Source organism: Neomonachus schauinslandi, chromosome 1 (assembly GCF_002201575.2).
Source record: "Neomonachus schauinslandi chromosome 1, ASM220157v2, whole genome shotgun sequence".
Taxonomy (NCBI): Eukaryota; Metazoa; Chordata; class Mammalia; order Carnivora; family Phocidae; genus Neomonachus; species Neomonachus schauinslandi.
This window is the reverse complement of record NC_058403.1, coordinates 43,999,082-44,021,897: the sequence shown is the minus strand read 5'-3', so window position 1 is coordinate 44,021,897 and position 22,816 is coordinate 43,999,082. Positions and strand designations below refer to the sequence as shown.

General features: G+C 33.0%; 1 protein-coding gene across 1 annotated transcript in view; it reads right to left on the bottom strand.

The window, feature by feature from the left end:
• The window catches only part of EPHA6 (EPH receptor A6), an 827,849-nt gene that overhangs the window by 415,365 nt on the left and 389,668 nt on the right, over window positions 1-22,816 (bottom strand). Inside the window, exon 5 of the mRNA XM_021687948.1 lies at window positions 17,428-17,763. Coding sequence (XP_021543623.1) covers window positions 17,428-17,763 — 336 coding nt within the window. The remainder of the gene's footprint in view (window positions 1-17,427; window positions 17,764-22,816) is intronic.

Below are 22,816 nucleotides of genomic sequence, written 5' to 3'. Positions count from 1 at the left end.
CATATTATGGCTTAATAAATGTTTGTTCATGGCTCAGTACACTATAAATGTACTGTTTGAGGCTCCAGGGATAAAGTGAACCAACCAATAAAATACAGTGAAAAAGTCCATTTTTGTGGAGCATAAATTCCATTGCTGAAAGATCAAATTATATTTAGCATTTATTACATCATGGAATTAAGTGATGGAATAAAGAACACACACAAGCCACTTTGAAGAAAGTGACTTAGGTATTGTCTTAGGAAATACACATATGATCAAAACAAGTGGAAACCAAAAAACAAAAAGTAAGGTTGAGAGTGACAGATAACAAAATGTGAAATAAAACAAAAGGAAAGAAGAGGAAGAAGAGACATTCTTCCTGTTATGCTTAAGCCATGATAATTGTTTCTATTTACATACTCAGTTTTCTAATGTGACATATATTTTTACTTTCCAGTAACCATAAAAACTTTTATTTCTTCTCACTGAGTGTAAAGTGATATGGACGTGAACATGGGAGGAACTATTACTGAGGTATTTTTTTTTTTTACCTTCTAAAAATAAGTATAACTTGAAAACACCATGGCGAACTTCCAAGAATACTGCAAAATATTACAGTGTAAAGACCTATAGCAGGAGCTGTATGCCTGGAAAGTTTCAATAAGACTTTAAGGAGGTATCTTCTTAGAGGAAGTATCAAAAAAACTTTTGCATCTTTATCAACTATATTATTTTCTTATTATATCAAGTTTTTGGGATTAAGGCAGAAAACTGATTTTAAATATGAAAAGACTGTGTGCATAGAATGTTCAACATGTTATTCAATGCAATATTCTCATTTTGCAGATGAAAAATCTGAGGTCCAGAAAGATTAAATAACTGGCTTAAATATACACAGCTGGATAGTAGCAGTTTAGGGACTAGAACTCAGAGTTGATCAGATTCTGACCAGCTGTTTCCTGTCTCTCTATATGACTAAACTACTGGACATTTCAAGAAAAAAAAAAATAATGACATTGTGAGCTATACATTCATGAGTATGCAGATGGAAAATAGCAGACTAAACTATGTATACGGGATATGAAATTTCGGGCCCTAGAGATCCATAAAACCAAATGGACAATAATCTCTCCTGCATATTTTCAGGGCATTCCTGCTTAGGTTTACACAACTGAACACTATGTCTTCTGAGTATCTGTTCCAGGACAATAAGCCTATGAATAGAACACTTACTGTTGGTGTTCTCAGTCAGCACTTTAAGAATAAGGGACAAAAGTATCATGGTATTAAAACTTTAAAAGGTTCACTCTGGGTATTGTAGAATTTTGTGTGTTTGTGTGTGCACGTATATATGTATGTATACATATCCACACACTTAATTCACTAATTTATGTAGTAAATATTTAATGCATAGATTTTAGATGAAAGGCACTATGTCAAGCCTTGGAGATCCAAATATTTATCAACAATTCAATAGAAAAAAACTGACATGCAATTGAAATGCAGAGCATGGTAATAAGTACTGCGGCAGGATAAATATAAGGACCTATAAAAGGGCAATCAGGTCAGCATCAGCATCATGAAGGACCTTACAAGTCACTTTAGAGAAATCATCAACCATAATCCCATCACACAGAAAGAAACACTACCAACATCTGAAAATTTTGCTATTCATTTTCTTATGACTAATGCGTACATTAATTATTTACATAGTTGATAATATATAGAAAGCCTCTATTGTGGCACTTATGATATTGTTAGCATTATTCTTTTTCACTAAACTTAACATTCCATCTTATAGACATAATACATTTTACTTATTATTTTTTGTTTGTCATTTAGGATATGTACACATTTCCTTATTATGCATAACATATGTTTACACATATAGTTTTCTACATGTCTTATCTTTCTTAGATATTGATATATAATAGCAAATTTAAACAGTATAATAATTTTAAGGTGTTAGAAACACGCTGCCATATACTTTTATAGTCACTCCTATAGTCCTGTAGAAGTATCAGAGTTTTGACCAGACATGAGTGTTACCATTTACCAAAGAAAACCCCACAAAACACAAAAAGCAAGTCCAATCTGATTAGAAGAAAATTACCTATCATTGTTTTAATTTTCAATTCTTTGATTTTTAGCAAGAGTGAGGTTTTTTTTTAATGCTTATTAGACAACTGCATTTCTTCTGAGAATTGAGAGCTCTGGTCCTTTGCCCATTTTTACCATGGTCCATTCATCATAAATATTTACCCAGCTTATCATTTATTTTAATTTTATTTATAATTACTTTGATGTATAAAATTCCTATTAAACTCATCTATCTTTTGCTTTGTAATCATTTTTTTTTTTCTGTTTCTCCATTCACTACTTAGTCAATATTTACCTACATTTACTTTTTCTTAAAATTTTGTATTTAACACTTCTCTACTTAATCCTTTGGAATTTGTTTAAGGGTATTTTCTTAGTTAAGGATTAACTGGAAATGTTTTAAATAATTATTTTCCTTTGACAAATGTTATTTAATAATGTATATTTCCCCCATTAATTTCAGATGTATTCTTCATCCTATGTTAAATCTTTTTTTGCATATTAAGAACTTTTTTCCAAGACTATCTCTTCTTTTCCTTTGTTCAGAAGCTGTTTTTATCTTATCCTTGGGAAAACAAATTAATTCCTGAAATGTAAGCTAATTATTCATTAGTTGATTTTGATTAAATATACTTTTCATGTTTTAAGGGGATATTCTTGGATGAGAATCCATTAAAAAAATGCCATATCCTAATGGAGCAGCACTACATCCTGCATTTATATAACACCTTCATTATCTTAGCAACAGATGACATTTCCAATATTCAAACACAATGCCCCAAATTTTCGAGAAATATCATGGAAATGTGATGCATACTTCCTAAGAAAACTTTTACACAGAAAATTAAGCAAAATTTCAGTGAAGAAATAGAATCATGAGAAAAGTACCTAGTTCTTGAAAAGAACTTGAAAATAAAAGGTTTTTTTAAAGCAAAATCTTACATAGCAACACCATCTGTTTGCCATGTGTATACATTGAGTTTAGACAGTGTGGAATCTGAGTTTTTGTCTGGTTATTATAAAACCCAAACATTTATTCTTCTCAGTAGTCTATTAACTAATAAACAAGTAGGCAACAATTTCTGCATCTTATCACTCTAAAATTATAGTTTTTCCTTCAAAATCAAGTCCTTAATGGCCAAATTTATGTCAAATAATGGGTAACTTTTAACATATTCTGCTTATGATGCTTCTTACACCTTGACAAACTGTAATGGGTTTAAAAGTCAAATGAAGGCAGATATATTATCTCATTCCCTCCTCTGAGACTGTGAGGTACCACAGGGAGGAAAATGAAAATTTATGGAAGTAGAATATGAAATTAATGTAAAAAATAAATTAATACTAATAAGAGAAATGAAAAAAATGGAACATTTGTAGATAACTGTTTAGAGAAATATCTAGTTCTAGATCATAGTTTAAGAATGAGTATTTCTACCTTGAAAGTTCATTAAAACTTTATCTAATTCTTCATGTGTGAAGAAAGAGCATATATCAAGGATATAACCTAAGAAAAGCTCTACTAGAAGGTTAATGCAATTTGGTTACTTTTTGCTTTTCATTTATCATTATGGATTTTTTTTATTGTGAAAATTAGAAAAAATCATATATTAACCACTTATTTAAAAAAATTATTTCTAACACAGAAATAAATGATTTTTTCATGTTAGTTATATCTAATATTTACTTTAAAATATCAATAAATTATATGGCATGATATTTACAAGAAACTAGTCTTATAGTTTTATTAAATCAATAACCTAAGACAATACTGTTTAACAAGATTTGAACATGAAACTCTAAGACTTTTTCCCCATATTTTCTTTAAATTTGGCATAAACAAATAATTAATCCTTTCATTTTATTTATACTACATTTAAAGTTCTAATTACTTGACTATGTCAAAATGTGTTATGTGTTTTTAGCATGGCCATGTTAGTTTCAGTTTAGTCATATAAATGAAGATTCAAGCACCCTGCAATATTTTAACATGAGATTTCATATTGTGGATTCTACAAAAATAAACTTTTTAAAAAGACAGATAATTTTTACAGAACAAACACTTCCTTGTTTTAAGGTTCTGAGTTGAAAATGTTAAGATTTTAAGCTGAATTTAAACTCACTGCTCATCATAGTAACAGCACACTATTTTGAGTTGTTTTTTTTTTCTTTTTTTCCTTATACAAATGTTCCTTAAAGGCACCATTACTGTGCTAGAATGACATGGTAGAAGTATTCAGATTTTGAAAAGGCTTCTTGATGATTCCGTGACTCTCATTTTCCTTTTGGAGAGGAGTCTTCTCTGGAGCTTAACATTGCCTAGTGGTCATATAAGAGAATGACTGTGGGGCTCTCAGATTACCTCAAAAATGCATCTAAGAGGACATCTTGAGGAGTCTTTAATCCGATATACTGTCACTTCTCCTGTGGTTCCTTTAAGATTTGTGACCATGAATGCACAACACTTCTCCAGTCTACTAGACATATAGAATTAGAGAACAGTAGAAGCAGTTGGGTTGCGGATGATAAACTTGCAAATGAAATAAGTAGGTATGACTCAACTGGAATGTTCTACAGATGGTCTTCCCATCTACAGACAGTGATAATGCAGAGAACTGTGACCTTCCACTTCCTGAAGTAAATTTATTTTTTATATTTTCTTCTTAAATAGGTTAACAGGCAGAAGAAAGATTTTAATGAAATACATGGAAAACCATGCTAAAAGAGTCAGTTAAATGATACCAGAGGATTGGAAATCTTTCTTACAGATCTTTGAAATGGGATAAAAGAATATTTATTTATAATATACAATTTAAAAATATGTATTTATCTCATAAGATTTATATGTGCATCCTGCCTGATGACTTGTTGAAGTCTACAGTCTCTTGAGATTCTTTAAGGCACATGAAAATTGTCACCTTGTAAAATAAGTGTAAAACTGATATGAGATGGCAGCAATTAGGTTAATAAAATTCAGATGGTGAAAAAGTTTATTTTAGGAAATAATTTTGCATGTCAGTTATAGTTTAAATTTAAATATATAATTAAATAGCATTTGAAATAGAGTTTAATTGTTCTGCTCTTAATACAAGTATCTCACATTTTGTAAAACAGCTAAATAAAAACAGCAGTTGAATCTTTTAAATATTCAAAACTATTCAGCACATTAAGTATTTCTTCTTGTAAAAATAGACTGAGGAACCTATTCCCAAGTTTTAGGAATCTGAATGTGCAATTCATATCTACAACTGACCAACACACTTATCTTTATGAAAAGTAATTTAAAGGGGCGCCTGGGTGGTTCAGTTGGTTGAGCGACTGCCTTCGGCTCAGGTCATGATCCTGGAGTCCTGGGATCGAGTCCCTCATCAGGCTCCCTGCTGGGCAGGGAGTCTGCTTCTCCCTCTGACCCTCCTCCCTCTCATGCTCTCTGTCTCTCATTCTCTCTCTCAAATAAATAAATAAAATCTTTAAAAAAAATTTAAAAACTTAAAAATACAAAATTATGGGATAGGACATAACTATCAAATAAACTTATCAAAATATAATCTAAACTCAGAGATAGAAAATAGTCAATCATTCACTATTTATATAAAGAAGCCTTGAAAGAGGAAGTAAAAAAGAGAAGTCATCAATTCACATGAGCATTATAAACTAAAAGGCAATACACATCTTAGAGCAGAGGAGTTAAATAAATTTTTAAAGGCAAAATAAAATGGAATGAAAAGTACACTTCTATCCACATATAGACGTATTTATCACCCTTGCCATATTATTTACTGGCTTTAATGAAAGATTGCTTAGGGATCTGAAGGGGTACATGCACCCTGATGTTTATAGCAGCAATGTCCACAATAGCCAAACTATGGAAAGAGCCAAGATGTCCATCGACAGTGAATGGATAAAGAAGATGTGGTATATATATACAATGGAATATTATGCAGCCATCAAAAGGAATGAAATCTTGCCATTTGCAACACGTGGATAGAACTGGAGGGTATTATGCTGAGCGAAATAAGTCAATCAGAGAAAGACATGTATCATATGATCTCACTGAGATGAAGAATTCTTAATCTCAGGAAACAAACTGAGGGTTGCAGGAGTGGGGGGTGGGAGGGATGGGGTGGCTGGGTGATAGACACTGGGGAGGGTATGTGCTATGGTGAGCGCTGTGAATTGTGCAAGACTGTTGAATCACAGATCTGTACCTCTGAAACAAATAATACATTATATATTAAAAAAAAAAAGAAGATAGCAGGAGGGGAAGAATGAAGGAGGGGAAATCAGAGGGGGAGACGAACCCTGAGAGATGATGGACTCTGAGAAACAAACTGAGGGTTCTAGAGGGGAGGGAGGTGGGGGGATGGGTTAGCCTGGTGATGGGCATTAAAGAGGGTACGTTCTGCAATGAGCACTGGGTGTTATATGCAAACAATAAATCATGGAACACTACATCAAAAACTATTGATGTAGTGTATGGTGATTAATATAATGATAAAATAAAATAAAAAAAGATGAATACACATAATTCAAATCACGTCATAATTATTTTGAGGAAAAAAACTTTTCTATCTTAGGGTATACTTTGGAAACAACTCAGTATAACAATATATAGTAGAACATAAAGGTATCATAGTCATGGAGTCTCACCTTAAGTCTATAGGGTGTCAAAATAATTGTAGCATTAGGTTCATTATGGAACTAACTTTCAATTATTTTGTTTTTAATCTTTCATAACTGAAAGCTTTGCTCAGTGCCTAACAAAACAAATGTGTGGTCAAACAACTAGGCTCTCTTTTGTAAAACTAGACAAGTGAAATATCAACATTCACTCCCTCTCTCATCACTATTTAATCACTTATTACTTTATACATATTTTAAGGACTCGTCTACTGAGTAGTATTTCAGGCACTCAGTTCTTGAAGATGTATATTGAATCAGATATCATATAATCTTTTTTTACTTAGGCAAGGTCTCACTTCTAAATCAGGGAATAAAAGACTGAGTGTTGGCTGCTCCACAGTGGGCATAATGTCTCAAACACTCAAACGTGTCTTGTTTTCACTACCTGGTATATAGCGCAGTCCTGGGCACAGCATCTTCACTGAGTAATTTCTTTGCTGACTAACACATAGAAGTAAATGGGAGAAACAATGACATTATTATTTTGTAAAATGTTTTCAGGGCTTGCTTCATGAATGTGTGACTTACCCATCTGCACAGTTCCTTCACCCTACTTAGGGTTTTAATGCTCAGCTTCCGCCATCTTGAAATTCTTAATAATTTTATCATGTTTTGTAAGTGAAGTATGACAGGACAATGAACATGCCTTGGGAGCTTGGAGCCCTGGCTTTAGGCAAGGTCCAGCCTCTGGTCACCTTCCCACATCTCCAAGATGTGTTTTCCCGGGCAGATTCCCCTGCTCTCCACCATGCAGTATTCCAATTCCTGCCCCACCCCTTCATTGCTGCCACCTTCCACCTGGGTTAGGTGATTGTGTTTACCACTGAGGAGGCAGGATCACATTTCTGGGTTGTCTCCTGTGTCCCGTGGGGGTCTGTACATGTGCACAGGCAGGATCTAGGTTAGGTCCACTAGCCCTGGGGAGTGCAAAGCTGTGTGTGTGTGTGTGTGTGTGTGTTGGCCGTCTGTGTTCTGAAGAGGCCACGTCTTACTGGGGGCAAGTTTCTCACTCACCACCCTATCACCCTATGCAGGTAGCTTTCTGGAAAGGCAGTTTAAGGACCTTAGAGGTTCTTTCTTCCACTGTGAGTTGGGAAGGCCTTGGGAACCTGGGGGTGTCTTCATTCTTCCTAAAAGAATCCCTGTGCCGAGGGAGTGCCCACTCACTGGGCTGGCTCAGTGCCTGGTGAGATCTCTCTCCCTCCTTCCAACCTTTCTGAGTATGGCTTACATTTGTTTGTTCTGGGCTACTTTTCTCAAGTCCCCTTTAGGGACTGTGATGGGAGAGGAGGGACTACAGGAAAAGAATTTTGTGATTTTGATGATTCTGCAGATGAGTTAAATGTTTTTATATTTGAATTTAAAGGTGGCATTGAGCAATATAAAGATGAATGGTAAAGTTTATGCTAATAATTTGAAATTGTATTTTTTTGTTACTTATAAAAAGGACATAAAATGGCAATTAAAAAGCACCATGACAAGTTGAGAGAGAAATTGCAGAAGGAAAAGGCTTTATATTTTAGTACCTTTAATGACCCTTTTTTCCTGCTTTTTGAACAAAGGATCCTGCAGTTTCACCTTTCACTAGGCATCAAAAATTATGTAGCTGGAACTGATTGTTTAGAATCTAAACCAAATAGAAAAGTGCTGAGGAACACATGGAAGAAAAAGCTATTTATTCTAAAGATTCTATATGGAATTTCAGTCTGATTAAAAGGCCAGCAATTTGTTTTCAATCTTTATAAATTAAAGTATTTAAGTATGAAGACATTTCACATTTTCAATAATGATCAGGATAATCTGTCAACCTTGAAAATCTTTTAGTTTAAATCCTACACATTATGCTTTTTCAATCCTTCATAATATTTAAAACAAAGGAGACTTTGGAAAATATATTTTTAAAAACCTCATACAAATCAGCTATCTAAATCAACCAGTTTGTTTTGTAGGGAGAGTTTAGTTATGAAACTAAATTAGCTTCCATCTCCAAACAAAGAACTGTATTGAAAATGAGAAAATAATTGGCTAGACATATGCCTACCATAAAGTAGAGCCTTACATCCTATGACAGATACAGATTATGCACGATACAATCATATACATTTATCTTCACTGCTAACCACGTTTATTTTTGCAGGATTTAAAATATGTTACTAAACAATCTTCTACCATTACTTTTCAATTTTAATGAACAAATGCCATTAACGTTAATGTAGTAGTAGAGGTATTATAATAGCAATAAGATCTTATTAGTTTATACTAAAGAAAGTACTTAGTCATCTCTCCTGAAAAATGTGCAAATGAGAATTCCTCAGATAACAGCTGATAACTCTAAGAGCCAACCGCTTAAAATGAAGCTTAGGATTAAACACATTTTTCCAGCAATGTATGATCACCAAGAAAAACCATGATTGCTATTAAAGGATAGGTTAGTGTTGATTAAAACCTTTTGTTGAAAACTCTTTAAGCACAGCACCAGAGGATTTAGTGAGCATGAAATTTAGTATGTGCTAAAGAAAATATATGCAATAATATTTTCTTGTCCCTTTCTAGACAAATGCCTGCTTAAATTTAAGGCTTTGCCCTTTTTATTGCCACTGCCTGGAATAGTCTTTTATATATTCACAGGTTTTCTCTTCAACTCATGATCTGCTCAAGTGTTACATTATCAAGAGAGGTAGTTTTGGCTTTCCCCATGTAAAATACCTGCTTCTTTTTCTTCCGAATCTCCTACTCTGCTTAGTTCTTCTTCATGGGATATATCACTACTTGCCATTAGAATATATAGTATCCAAAAAAGCCAGGGCACTTAACTGGTTTCTGTTTATTTGTTTTTCTCCTTTATTTGCTATACCTCTAGTATATAGAAGAGTTTCTGGCACACAGTAAATATTCAATAAATATTTTTGAATGAATTAGTAAATGAATGAATGAAAGATAACTCAAACCATCTCCAATTTCTGTTAATGCAAGTCAATGGATATTTATGAAGTTACAGACAATGGAGGTTGAGAATATTCTTAGTTAAACATATCATCTTTGCTCTCAAAAAGCTCACATATTGGTTGGAAAAGCAAAATATTAAAAAATATATGGTTATGGTTCAGTGAGAGAGAAACACGTGTGCTATTGAACATAAGTGACTGGGAGCAGTTCAGTTTCTTCACATGTTGACTGAGCCACTGACTAACCTCAGCAAATTAACTGCTAACGTCTAAGGGACTTTTCTAGATCATTCATTTGCCCAAAAGATGCATGCCACAAAAAGACACTAGACTTGGAAGTAATTTGACATTTCTCAGGAGTAAAAAAAGTTTGCAATCATCCAGACTCTATTATAATTTAATATTTGGCTGGACCATAAAGTTATTTAGTTATGATTAACTAGACCGACATTTCAATTATCTTCCATAAAAAAAATATTCAGTGAACTTTTCAGAGCAGAAACACTGACTGAGGAGATAGGAACATTTTATATTTTATCGCTTCTCGGCCTTTTAGCTAAGATCAAGTGTAGGAACATTTTATATTTTGATATAAGGTGTTTGTAATTTTTGATATGTAATTTTCTTGTGTTTAAGAAATAGGAAAAATACAAATAATACAGCATCTCTCTTAAATTATCATTATTGTCTTTTTAAAAACACTTATGTCATTGGCTTGTAATCAGTGTATATTTAGTAAGCATTTAAAACTTTTATACTGATTTTTTTCTTACTTTGAATAGACTTGTGCAGATTTTGGAAAAATAATTATTTGCTGTCAAGAATTTTACAGGACTGATATCCACAGATAAAATAATTTAAAATACAGATATAAAGACAAATGAATGTTTATAGTGTCCCTAGTTACCTACTCCAGCAATATATAAAAGGTTAGCTTTTGAAATAGACTGTATTTCCAAAATGCAGTGAACTATAAATCAAATAGACATCTCAAGTTTATAAATATATACAAATTCTGTTTATTTAAATCTGTTTTCAATGTTAGTTCAATTAATCATTGCTGCCTGAGCAAATATATGAAATCTCTAATCAAAATGTAAGCCTGAGGCAAGAATTATACAGAATAGTCACCCAATGGCAGAGAGAGGAGTGTTAAATGTATACTTTAAGAAACCAAGGAATTAGACAACCTGGTTCTGACAATAATTGCTTTAAAGACCTGTTAGCAAATATCAGCAGAATTGGTTTGTAATTTAGCATTTCCTTTACTTTGAACATGGTCCCTAAAGGTTTTTGCACGTCAGGATATCTACAAACACAATTTTGTTTCACGTTGACTATCCATGATTAACATTTTCCTTTATGTCTATGACCTGAATAATTCCTTTGACTGAACTACACACCTTGGTTTCCTATCATGCACTGAAGATTAAAATGAAATGTTTTCTAGCTGTTGCTTTCTAAATTAAACACCTTTAAAAACCATTTAAATAAACTATGAAAATAGAAGATTGCAAAAATAGCTCTTAGGGATTGTAGAAGTCAGTTAATTAAGGTTTATTGCAAAGATTCCTAATTATGAGAGTCATAGTTTTAAATCTATAATCTTATTTATCCAGCTGGAATCAGAATAATCAAGGAATGTTTCTCTTAACTACAGCTAAGTGGTTGTAAGTGATTTGGAATTTTTTTTATATTTGTTTAATTGTAAACAGATAGCAAATAATTAAATCAGGGTTATTTAATATGGTTTCCTTAATGTTTCTTAAATATGAGGAAAGATACATACATATTAGTCAACTACATGAAGGAAAAGGCAATTCAATGCAAATGTCCTCTCTATCTCCATGTTCTATACTGTGCCCACAAAAAGTAGTAAAAACATAATACAGTTGTTTATACTTTTCGGTCTCTAATATTTTATTTCCTTACTTATACAAGTGTCACCTCATGAACAATATTATTACTCTGATGATTTTTTCCCCTTTTGTGGCTCTGATAATATAGCAATGTCTTCTGCTAAATGGGGATTCTCTAACTTGTCTTGGTTATTTTATAGAAACCCACTCCTTTCTCCAAATTTTAAGTTAAATCTTCAGCTCAAATTCTGCTGTACCTCTGCAATATGTCAACTTTTTAGATGCCTTTGGTACCTTAGTCATCAGTACCTAATCCCTCAATTGCTTACCTTTGCTTGGTTCCTTCTGCTCATAATCCTTTCCCTTGTCCCAGTCTCATTTTGCCTATTCATCTCTCAGAACAAAACTTAATTTAAATGCCAGTTCCTCAGGAAGATCTTATTCCCCAGACTTAGAGAATAGATGCTTTCAGAGCACTTTGCTCTTCTCTTTAGTGGGACTTATCACATACTAATTATATATTTGCCAATTTTTTTTTTATTATCTGCCTCCCCACCAGAGTGTAAGGTTCATAAAGGCTCACTCAGCAATGTATATATGTTGAATAAAATAAAGGTTTGTGAAGAGCATGTATCACTTCCATTTTAGCTTAAAAAGAATGATACATAACCTACAGAAAATGAAAAAAATCTTTGACTGTGGTCCTCTCAGTCCAACAAAATTGCAATGTGTTATCTACCGGATAACCTTGGAAAGTGCCTTTAAAGTTGCTTCAAAGAGATTTTCCAAAGATACCCAAGTGAGATGATGGGAAATGCCTTCTCAATTTGTAACAGTAAAACTATTATCTTATTAAGGCTGGCACACATTCTAACAGCTGAAGCCTGGCTCTGGGAGACTCCAGTTACTATAAGCTCCTTTTTTTATCAAACACTAGGATATGATATTAAAAACATAAGTGATACATGCACAGATTGAGCTATTTTATACTGTTACCCTTGCTTACAGTATATGCTTGCTTACAGTATATGCATTTTTATTTATTCTTTTAAAAGTTTTTATTTATTTATCAGAGAGAGACACAGCGAGAGAGGGAACACAAGCAGGGGGAGTGGGAGAGGGAGAAGCAGGCTTCCCGCTGAGCAGGGAGCCTGACGTGGGGCTCGATCCCAGGACCCTGGGATCATGACCTGAGCCGAAGGCAGACGCTTAACTGACTGAGTCACCCAGGCACCCCAGTATATGCATTTTTAAAGACATGATATTCTAATGTCAGAATTTCAGCATAGTGAGACAAGGTCTTCTTCGTGTTTCTCAAAATTGTGACATGGGGATAGTCACTCATACTTACAAGGCTGATCATAATACTTTTTTTGGTTAGGGCCAGGTAAATGTATTTTAATATTCAGTGGCTCACTGCCATCCTGTATATAGAACTATTTTTGTTGTTTTTTTTAAGTTTTTACTTGAATTCTAGTTAGTTAACATACAATGTTATATTAGTTTCAAGTGTACAATGTACTGATTCAACAATTCCATACATCACCTCGTGCTCACCACAAAAAGTGCACTCCTTAACCAACATCACCTATTTAACCCATCCCCCCATATCCCTCCCCTGTGATAATCATCAGTTTGTTCTCTATAGTTAAGAGTCTGTTTCTTGGTTTGTTTCACACTCTCTCTCTTTTTTCCCCTTTGCTCATTTGTTTTTTATTTTTAATTCCACATATGAGTGAAATCATATGGCATTTGTCTTTTTCTGATGACTCATTTTGCTTAGCGTTATATTGTCTAGCTCCATCCATGTCATTGCAAATGGCACAGTTTCATTCTTCTTTATGGCCGAATCATATTTCCTTGTATGTATACCACACTGTCTTTATCCATTTATCATATATGGACACTTGGGCTGCTTCCATAATTTGGCAATTAAATAATGCTGTTATAATCACAGGGATGCATGTATCCCTTTGAATCAGTGTTTTGTATTCTTTGGGTAAATACCCAGTAGTGCCATTGCTGGATTGTAGGGTAGCTCTATTTTTAACTTTTTAAGGAACCTCCATACTGTTTTCCAGAGCAGCTGCACCAGTTTGCATTCCCACCAACAGTGCAAGAGGGTTCTTTTTTCTCCACATCCTCACCAATACTCGTTGGTTTTTGTGTTGTTGATTTTAGCCATTCTGACAGGTGTGAGGTGATATCTCATCATAGTTTTGATTTGCATTTCCCTGATGGTAAGTGATGATGAGCATCTTTTCATGTATCTGTTGGCCATTTGGATATCTTTGGAGAAATGGCTGTTCATGTTTTCTGCCCATTTTAACTAGATTTTTGTTTTAGAGGTGTTAAGAGTTTTAGAAATTCTTTATATATTTTGGATACTCACCCTTTATTGTATATATCATTTGCAAATGTCTTCTCCCATTCCTTACGATGCCTTTTAGATTTGTTGATTATTTCCTTTGCTGGGCAGGAGTTTATTTTTTTGTTTCCCTTGCCTCAGGAGACATATCTAGAAAAAACTTGCTATGGCTGATGTGAAAGAGGTTACTGCCTATGTTCTCTTATAGAATTTTTATGGTTTCAGGTCTCACATTTAGGTCTTTAATTCATTGAGTTTATTTTTGTGTATGCTGTAAGAAAGTGGTCCAGTTTCCTTCTTTTGCATGTTGCTCTCCAGTTTTCCCAACATCATTTGTTGAAGAGATTGTCTTTTTCCCACTGGATATTCTTTCTTGTTTGTTGAAGATCAATTGACCATATAGTTGTGGGTTCATTTCTGGGTTTTCTATTCTGTTCTATTGATCTATGTGTCTATTTTTGTGCCAATACCATACTATCTTGATCACTACAGCTTTGTAATAGAACTTGGAAGCCCAGATTTGTGATGCCTCCAGCTTTGCTTTTCTTTTTCAAGATTGCTTTTGCTATTTGGGGTCTTTTGTGGTTCCATACAAATTTTAGGATTGTTTATTATAGTTCTGTGAAAAATGCTGGTGGTTTTTGATAGGGATTACATTAAATGTGCAGATTGCTTTGGGTAGTATAGACATTTTAATAATATTTGTTCTTCCAATCCATGAGCATGGAATGTCTTTCCATTTTTTTGTGTTGTCTTCAATTTCTTTCATCAGTGTTTTATAGTTTTCAGAGTACAGGTCTTTCATCTCTTTGGTTAGGTTTATTCCTAGTTATCTTATGGTTTTGGTGTAACTGTAAATGGGCTTGATTCCTTGATTTCTCTTTCTGCTGCTTCATTATTGGTGTATAGAAATGCAACAGATTTCTGTATATTGACTTTGTATCCTACAACTTTACTGAATTTGTTTATCAGTTCTAGTAGATTTTGGTGGAATCTTTAAGGTTTTCTATGTAGAGTATCATGTCAATTGCAAATAGTTTTACTTCTTCCTTACCGATTTGGATGCCTTTTATTTCTTTTTGTTGTCTGATTGCTGTGGCTAAATTTTCCAGCAATATGTTGAATAAAAGTGGTAAGAGTGGACATCCTTGTTTAGTTTCTGCTGGTCATAATATTTTATTAATTTTTGTGGCAATATTTTAGCTCAGTTAGGTCCATTATGTACTTTTCAAATAAAATTTAAATATATTTAGATTTTTCTTACTATTTTTATCTAAAACACAGTTAAATTAACAATAATTGTTTCTTAATATACTTCAACAAAGTGAAATTTACTGGGGAGGACTGCTTAATAATATTATCCTTCCAGAATGTATAGTCTCAATATATGGATCCTATATTTTATTTTGTGCCTAACTAACCTGTCTTCAAAGCAATACAGTTTTAATGAATTCTCTCATTTTAAAAGTGAGAAACAATTTATATTCTCTTCTCTGCTAAGTGGAAAAGTAGACTAAATGAACTTTCTTTTAATCCTATAATGAAAGGCTGTCCAATGCAATATGTATGAAATTATGTAAAGATAGGTACATATATTTTTTATTTAAAGTGATATACTGTTTTTATCCCCCATAGTTAAGAATGGTTGTTCTGAGTTGTATTTTTTACCCAATGGCAGCCAAAAGGCCCTAGATATAATCTGCTAATGTAGAGAGGAACAGAAGATGCTAATCTCTTTTATTCTGAAGATATATTTGATCAGATTTTGTTGACACTATGGGAAAGAAGGAAAAAAAGAGGAAATAGGAATTCCTTTTTAAAAGCCATTAAGCAAATTCTATGATGTGTAGTTATTTGCTAAATGAAGGGTAAAATTGCATGGTAAATACAAAATGATTGTACAGTACTACTTGGCTTTGCTTTATCAGATGTATTTCTGAAGATTATCAGCAAAGTGAATTTATGTGTATTAATTTAAATAAGTCAAATTCATTTAAAATGTTCTTAATAAAATACTAAAGTTTCTATCTACACATTTTACAGTTTTAGCAACTTTTAAAAAATTTTACAATTATTATAGATTCACAAAATACGTGTAGTGAGATCCCATACATCATTTATTCTGCCTTCCCAGTGTTAACTATGTGCATAACTATGGTACAAAATCAAAACCAGAAAATCGACATTAGTAAAATCCACTGGGCTTGTGTGTATATGTGTGTATGTGTGTGTGTGTGTAGCTCTATGCAAGTTATCACATACATAGCTTCATGTAACTACCACAACAATCAAAATATATAACTGTATTATCACAACGCTCTTTCCTGCCCTTCATGGCCAGCTCTCCCGTTCCCCAGCTCTGGCCACCACCTATCTATTCTTCATGTCTATAATTATGTCATTTCAAGAACGTTATATAAGTGAATCACACAGTATGCATCCCTTTGAAATTGTCCTTTTCACTCAGCACAGAGCCCTTAAAGTTCATCCAAGTTGTGTGTATCAATAATTTGTTCCTTTTTATTGCTGAGTAATGAAATCAACCTCGCTGATACCTTATTCTTGGATTCTAGCCTCTAGAACTGTGAGAAAATAAACTTCTGTTGTTTAAACCACATAATCTGTGGCATTTGTTACAGCATAAGAATAGTTTTATCTTTATAAATTTGTCTCATATATATATGTGCTAATATACAACAATACTTTCTGCTATAAGACAATCATTTGTGTGTCCACATAATTTATGAATGCTTCTCAATGGGAGTTTTTAAAATCTCTGATGATTTTTCTGTATCATGTACTGCAGTAAATTGTGTTATGAGGGAGTTAAAGAGAATATATACTTATAAAAATCACAGGGGTATTTGTGCCTAACTATGTTGCAGCAAAAATCTATACTGTTATGAAGGGAACATTTAACTGAAAGCAACTGGATTTTTAAAAAAGACTGTTCAACAACTTTTTACAAATGGTGCCTAACAACAACATTTGGATACATTTCTGGATATATTTGCTGTTTCTTTTCAGAGTGGATCACAGTTAAGCATGCTGGCTGCAATGTTTTTACAACATAGATATGAATTATAATTAACATGAATTCTTACTATTTGCCTTATTTGATATGGAAAAGAAATGGCAGCATAAGTGGAGGAACTAAATTTCAATTCGCTTAGCAACATTTTTTTTATATCTGACGTTTGTTGGTAAGTGATATGGACTTGCTCATTAAGATGTACTTGTATAGGATTATATCAAAAGCAATGCATAAACATTGGAGAGAAGCATTATATCTAATTAACCTTACTAATAAGAAGTAATATAAAAAAATATCTTTCTGGACCTTACAAAATAGTAAGAAAAACAACCAGAAGATCACCTCTTTAGTGTATAGAGTATACAACTGCACCTCAGTGAATATAGGTCCACCAGGGATATTATACATCTGAAGCGAGTTACGAGTTTGTTTAGAGAAAACAGCAGTGGAACTTACCATCTTGATCCGTGGTCACTGTAATAGCTGTGAATGGCTTGGGAGAAAAACTCAACTCAGAAACTCCATTCATGGCTTCTATTTCAAAGGTGTAATTCACGTGAGACACAAAGTCAAGTACTATCACAGAATTGTTGATCAGGCCAGAATGTCTTGGGATGAAGCGGAGTCCTCCACCACAGTCCTCACACTGGCTGGTGTCTAAGCCACATTTCTTACAGATTACACTGTATGTGAGATCTTTTCTCCCTCCTGTGTCACTTGGTGGGCTCCATTCCAAAATAAGGGCCGTTTCATTGATGTTAAAAGCCACATTCCTAGGAGCTGAAGGTGGCCCTAAAGAAAAGCAATTAAAAAACAAATGTACATGTGTAGGACAATGAATTAGAAGGGTGCTAACTTGAAAACTTCAACAATAAACATTTGTTTTGTTTATTAGTTTGAACTCTTCAGATAGGAACCATAAGGAAATATGTTTAAAAACATCTGATTAAGCCTAGTAAGAAAAGAGTCTTGCGGGGGGGAAGATGGTCTATATCTTAACTTTTTGGTATATTAATATGAATATTTAATATCAAAAGTCAAAAATCTCCAAAAGATACAGTAATTATACTTTGAAAATTTGCTTACTGGAATATATCATAAGCAAACATTGTTTTAAATTATGTGATGGTTTTAATTACATTTTAATAATTATATCACCATTTTCAAAATTTGAAAAAAATACTAACATACATATACAAAAACACAATATGTTTCTTAATATTTTTCCATATGGCTCACACTGCATAGAGTGTGGAAAGACTCCAGTCTTTTCTTAAAATTGTGTCAATAATCTTTTATACTTATGTGAGTACTTCAAACCCCAGGTTTGTATCATTCCTTGCATAAACATTAACTGAAGGTCTACTAGGTGTCAGCACCACACTATGTGTGAAATAATACAGAATCCTTTCTGTAAGAGACTATGCTTTTGATAGATTGATTGCATAAATAAAATAAAATAACATTCCTGTCATATTTTAGAATAACTAGTTTTAATAACTCTAAAACAATTCTTTAAATTTCTGTTATCAAGAAAATTCGCTTAGAAGGTGGGATAGAATTATCTTCAATATTCTTTCTATAGAGAGAAATTCAAGTTTTGGTATAGGGTCTTTATAGATCTCAAGATATAGTCATTCACTCATGAAATAAATATATTTTTTTAAGTGACTACTACGTGTGCCAGATAACCTGCTAGATCTTGGACTTACAGTGTGAATGTAACAGACAAATTCTTACTTTGTTATATACATTTAAGTTGAATGGCAGGCAAATAAACACATTAAATAGAAGAATAAAATTCAAATTATAATAAGTAGTAGTGCAAAAATCAAAAGGAAAGGAGATGAAATAAACATTAACAGGAGGACCAGGGGTGCCTGTGTGGCTCAGTCAGTTGAGTGTCTGACTCGGTTTCGGCTCAGGTCATAATCTCAGGGTCATGGGATCGAGCCCCACATTGGGCTCCACTTTCAGTGTGGTGTCTGCTTGTTCCTTTCCCTCCTGCTCCTCCCCCCACTCACATGCTCTTTCTCTCTCTCTCTCAAAATAAATAAATAAATAAATAAATAAATAAATAAATAAATAAATAAATAAATATTAAAAAAAAAACCTATCAGGAGGACCAATCTGAGAAACATTCGGAGAAAGCCTCATGGAGGTGGTGAGGAAGAGGATGTCAGAGGAGTGAGAAGAGTATTAAGGGTAGAAGGTTCTTTAGTCAAGAAAGATCTTAAAATAGTCAAGGAACTGGCAGATAATCACTGTGGCTAAATGCAAAAGGAAAAAGTAAGAAGTGAGTTTTAAGGAAGAGAAAGGGGTGGGAAAGTGCAAGACTCCTAGGCTCATTGTAATGAGTCTGGATATTTTTCTATGTACAACAGGAATAGGCTTAGAGATTTTATATATGGAGGTAATGTGTTTTAAAAAGAACATTCTGGCTGTAGGGAATAGTACAGGGATGTAAGTACATGGGACTCATTAGTGAGATCTGTTATACAGTGTTAGAGTAGCATAACATTACTCATAAATTTATGTAACTATGTATTGGGTTTGAGATATTAAGAATTGTTATTTTATATTTTCCTTTTTCTTTTTGCTGGATCCTGATAACAGCAAACTGATGGGTAGGGGCCTCAGTCATCTGTATGTATATTACCTAAAGCCTGACCTAGAAATGGGATGGTTAGCTTTTCTAACAGGTTTCTGCATACTTTGTTTTATGCCATTTCATGTTTCAGAGAGTTACAGAAGCGTCTTTCTTCAGAAAGGAAAAGATGGAAGGCATTATAAATTAGAGCAAAGGGACATGTGTAGCTTTTTACCTCCAACCTACACTTATGCATGGGAGATAAAGATATACATTATCATTATCATAATAAGGTCTTCCTACAGAATGACATATTCATATTGTTGCTCTTTTCTCTTATTTATAAAGGAAAACATGAATTATTATTCACTTATATTTTCATGAATAGGAAGAATGTTATCAATTATGTTATGGGTGTCTGCAAGTATATAACTGTCTGCCTGGAGATACTTAAAAAAAAAAAAAGGCAGACACCCTTCTTACTCAAGGGCCCTCACACCAATTTGCATGACGATTAAATAGCTTTTTAATTGCTGTTAAATTATGCCAGCTAAACTGTGATTTCATGCAAATATTAAGCTGTAATGACATGCAGTGAATCATTTACTAAGATTTAGAACTTGGAACAAAGAGAGACAATTAATTCTAATCCTCAGATTCAACTAAATTATGTGTCACTGGGTTTTTATGAATGTGGCCTGATTGCTTTGTTATCATTTATAAATTATACAAAGATTATGCGACATTGGGGGAAAAAAAAACTTGGCAGCAATAACCCTTTTGGAGAAATCTGTATTGAAACTTTTAGGGATTTCCTTACGTCGATTTTTTTTTTTCTTTAAAGGAAACAAGTAATTCACATAGAAGAAAAACAATCTCCACACTTCACCCTCCAGATTGACTTCATAAGAGAAGGGCAATTATTCTGATTTGCAACTAGATGTTTTTCAAGTCCATCATATAATAAATCTTACATTAAAACTACAATTTTATTTCTACTAGTGTATCTAGAAAATAAATCTTTAATCTTTTTCTTTTAATTTTTTGCTTCAATTTGGATTCCCCCTTTACACTTTTAAAGAATAAAGGAATAGTGCTGCAATAGCAAACTTATGAGAAGCTGGGGACAGTGCTGTCTTTTCTTTTCAGAAAAGCATCTGAGCCAACAGCCCCCATCTTCCTCTGAGTAGCAGAGGCCAGGTGGGCTATAATTTTTATTTTGTGTTATTTCATTTTATGTAAAGTGTTTTTTAACAAACTGCGTTTCCCAAAATATATCCTGTGCCGTATCTCTAGTCCCATGAGCTATCATACAAAAAATGAGCTTAGTACTCCAATTAAGACTCCTCTGAATGACTGACACTGGAACAAATGTAACACAATTTGCTTCTCTTTGTCGAATCCAAAATTCCCAAACATTTGTTTATAGAACCTTATTTTCCAAGAAGCATCTATAGGAATACTAGCATTCTGCAGAACACTCTTACAGGCTGACACAGGAGAGCAAACTTAAGGATCATATTTCAGTTACTACATCAATTGCTGCAGATTTATATTTCATGATTTTAATTGTAGAAATATGCTACAAATAAACAGGGGTCTTATTCATAATGACTGGAGACTGATTATTCACCTACTGTATAGCTAATTGTGTTTGCAGATGCATTTTCTAACATTGAGAATAATGAAAATTTGATCCAAATAACTTGAGGATATCAAGTCATGGAAGGCTACTGTTTACTAAACTGTATTTTATCAGTTAAGTTACTACTTGGCAAAAATTTAAATGTGTTTGTTAACTTAATGACTATCATAAATATATTAACATAGTTTCTTAATAAAAAGGAAATTTCTTCTTATTTATGAGTTTACAAATGAGAGAAAAATAGTTCTATGTTGATCTATGCCAAAGAGAACATTTAAAAAATATATTGAACCATTTAGAGAAATTTAGGTAAATGTTTTTGCAATGAGTAAATTTTAAAATTTGCTGAAGAAAGATAAACACATAGGAATAAATGAAAAAGTACATCTCTAGATTTTAATAATGTACTAAAAATATAGGTTGTCAGATTTGCATATGGGCATAATTTAAAACTCTAAAAGTCATCTCAGTTTTTGAATTATCACTATTAACTTTAACTTTTATCTACAGTTATATTTTAATCTAATGTCCTTCCCAAATGAGCTTTGAAAAATGTCTTTAATAGGAGTAACTGCAGGCAGAGTTTTGTATTTTCCTTCTCTAAGCCACTTAGTACTCTAAGTTTTGTTCATAAAATGTTTGTATATTTGGAAATGGATGATGAGTAATCACAAAAGTGGAGCTTCAACCTCACCAGAGGGAAGATAAATCAGTTTAGTCAAATAAAGAAATGAGGCCCAGGAAAGTATTGTAATTATGTGAAGGTAACACGCTGTATTCATGGTCAGACGATACCTAGGTCTTATGTTTAGAATTTTTTTAACTCTACTATGTGTATTCTTCCTATGGATTAAAAAAAAAAATGTCTGGTAAATAAATATTTAAAGTATTTTATAGGGCTTTGCTTAGAGAGTATTGTCAAATACAAACTTTCAAAACATACAAATTAATGAGAAATTTATTGCTTTCCAATGACAGATTCTTTTTAATAATGTTATCTTAGAGCATTTTAAAATAATTTTAGATACAGAAGAGCAATTGAAAATGAAATCTTCAAGATAAATATTGCTCAAAATACAACACTATGCACACTTCAAATCCTTTGCATTCCACATATTTTCATTTTCTTCAATATTTTTACACCTACTCCAGTAACTAAATTGATGCCAAAATTAAGACTTGCTATCCATTAATGTATTCATAGTACTGTGAATGATGACTGAGATAATTCTTTTTAGATTCTCCATTATTTCTAAAACTCACAGTTAAAGAAAACAAACAAAAATCTAATAGACGAGATACCATTCACTTCCAGAATAAAAAAACCTAAACCTCTCAACCTTGTCACCATGTGTCTTTATAAGCAGGCCTCTTATTTCCTTTTGCTGCATCTCAATGCCTTTGTGCATACTGTTCCTTTATGTCCTTTTGCTCTGTGGGAGAGTCCTACTCATCCTTCATGTTCCAATTTAGGTGTTACCCACTTTGTGAAACTTCCCTATTGGTCCTCAGGCAGAAAGGAGCACTTTTATACCTTATAGGTATGATTTTTAAAAATAGAGCCAACATTTTTGAGCACTAGTTTTGCTCTAAGAAGTGTACTTAATATT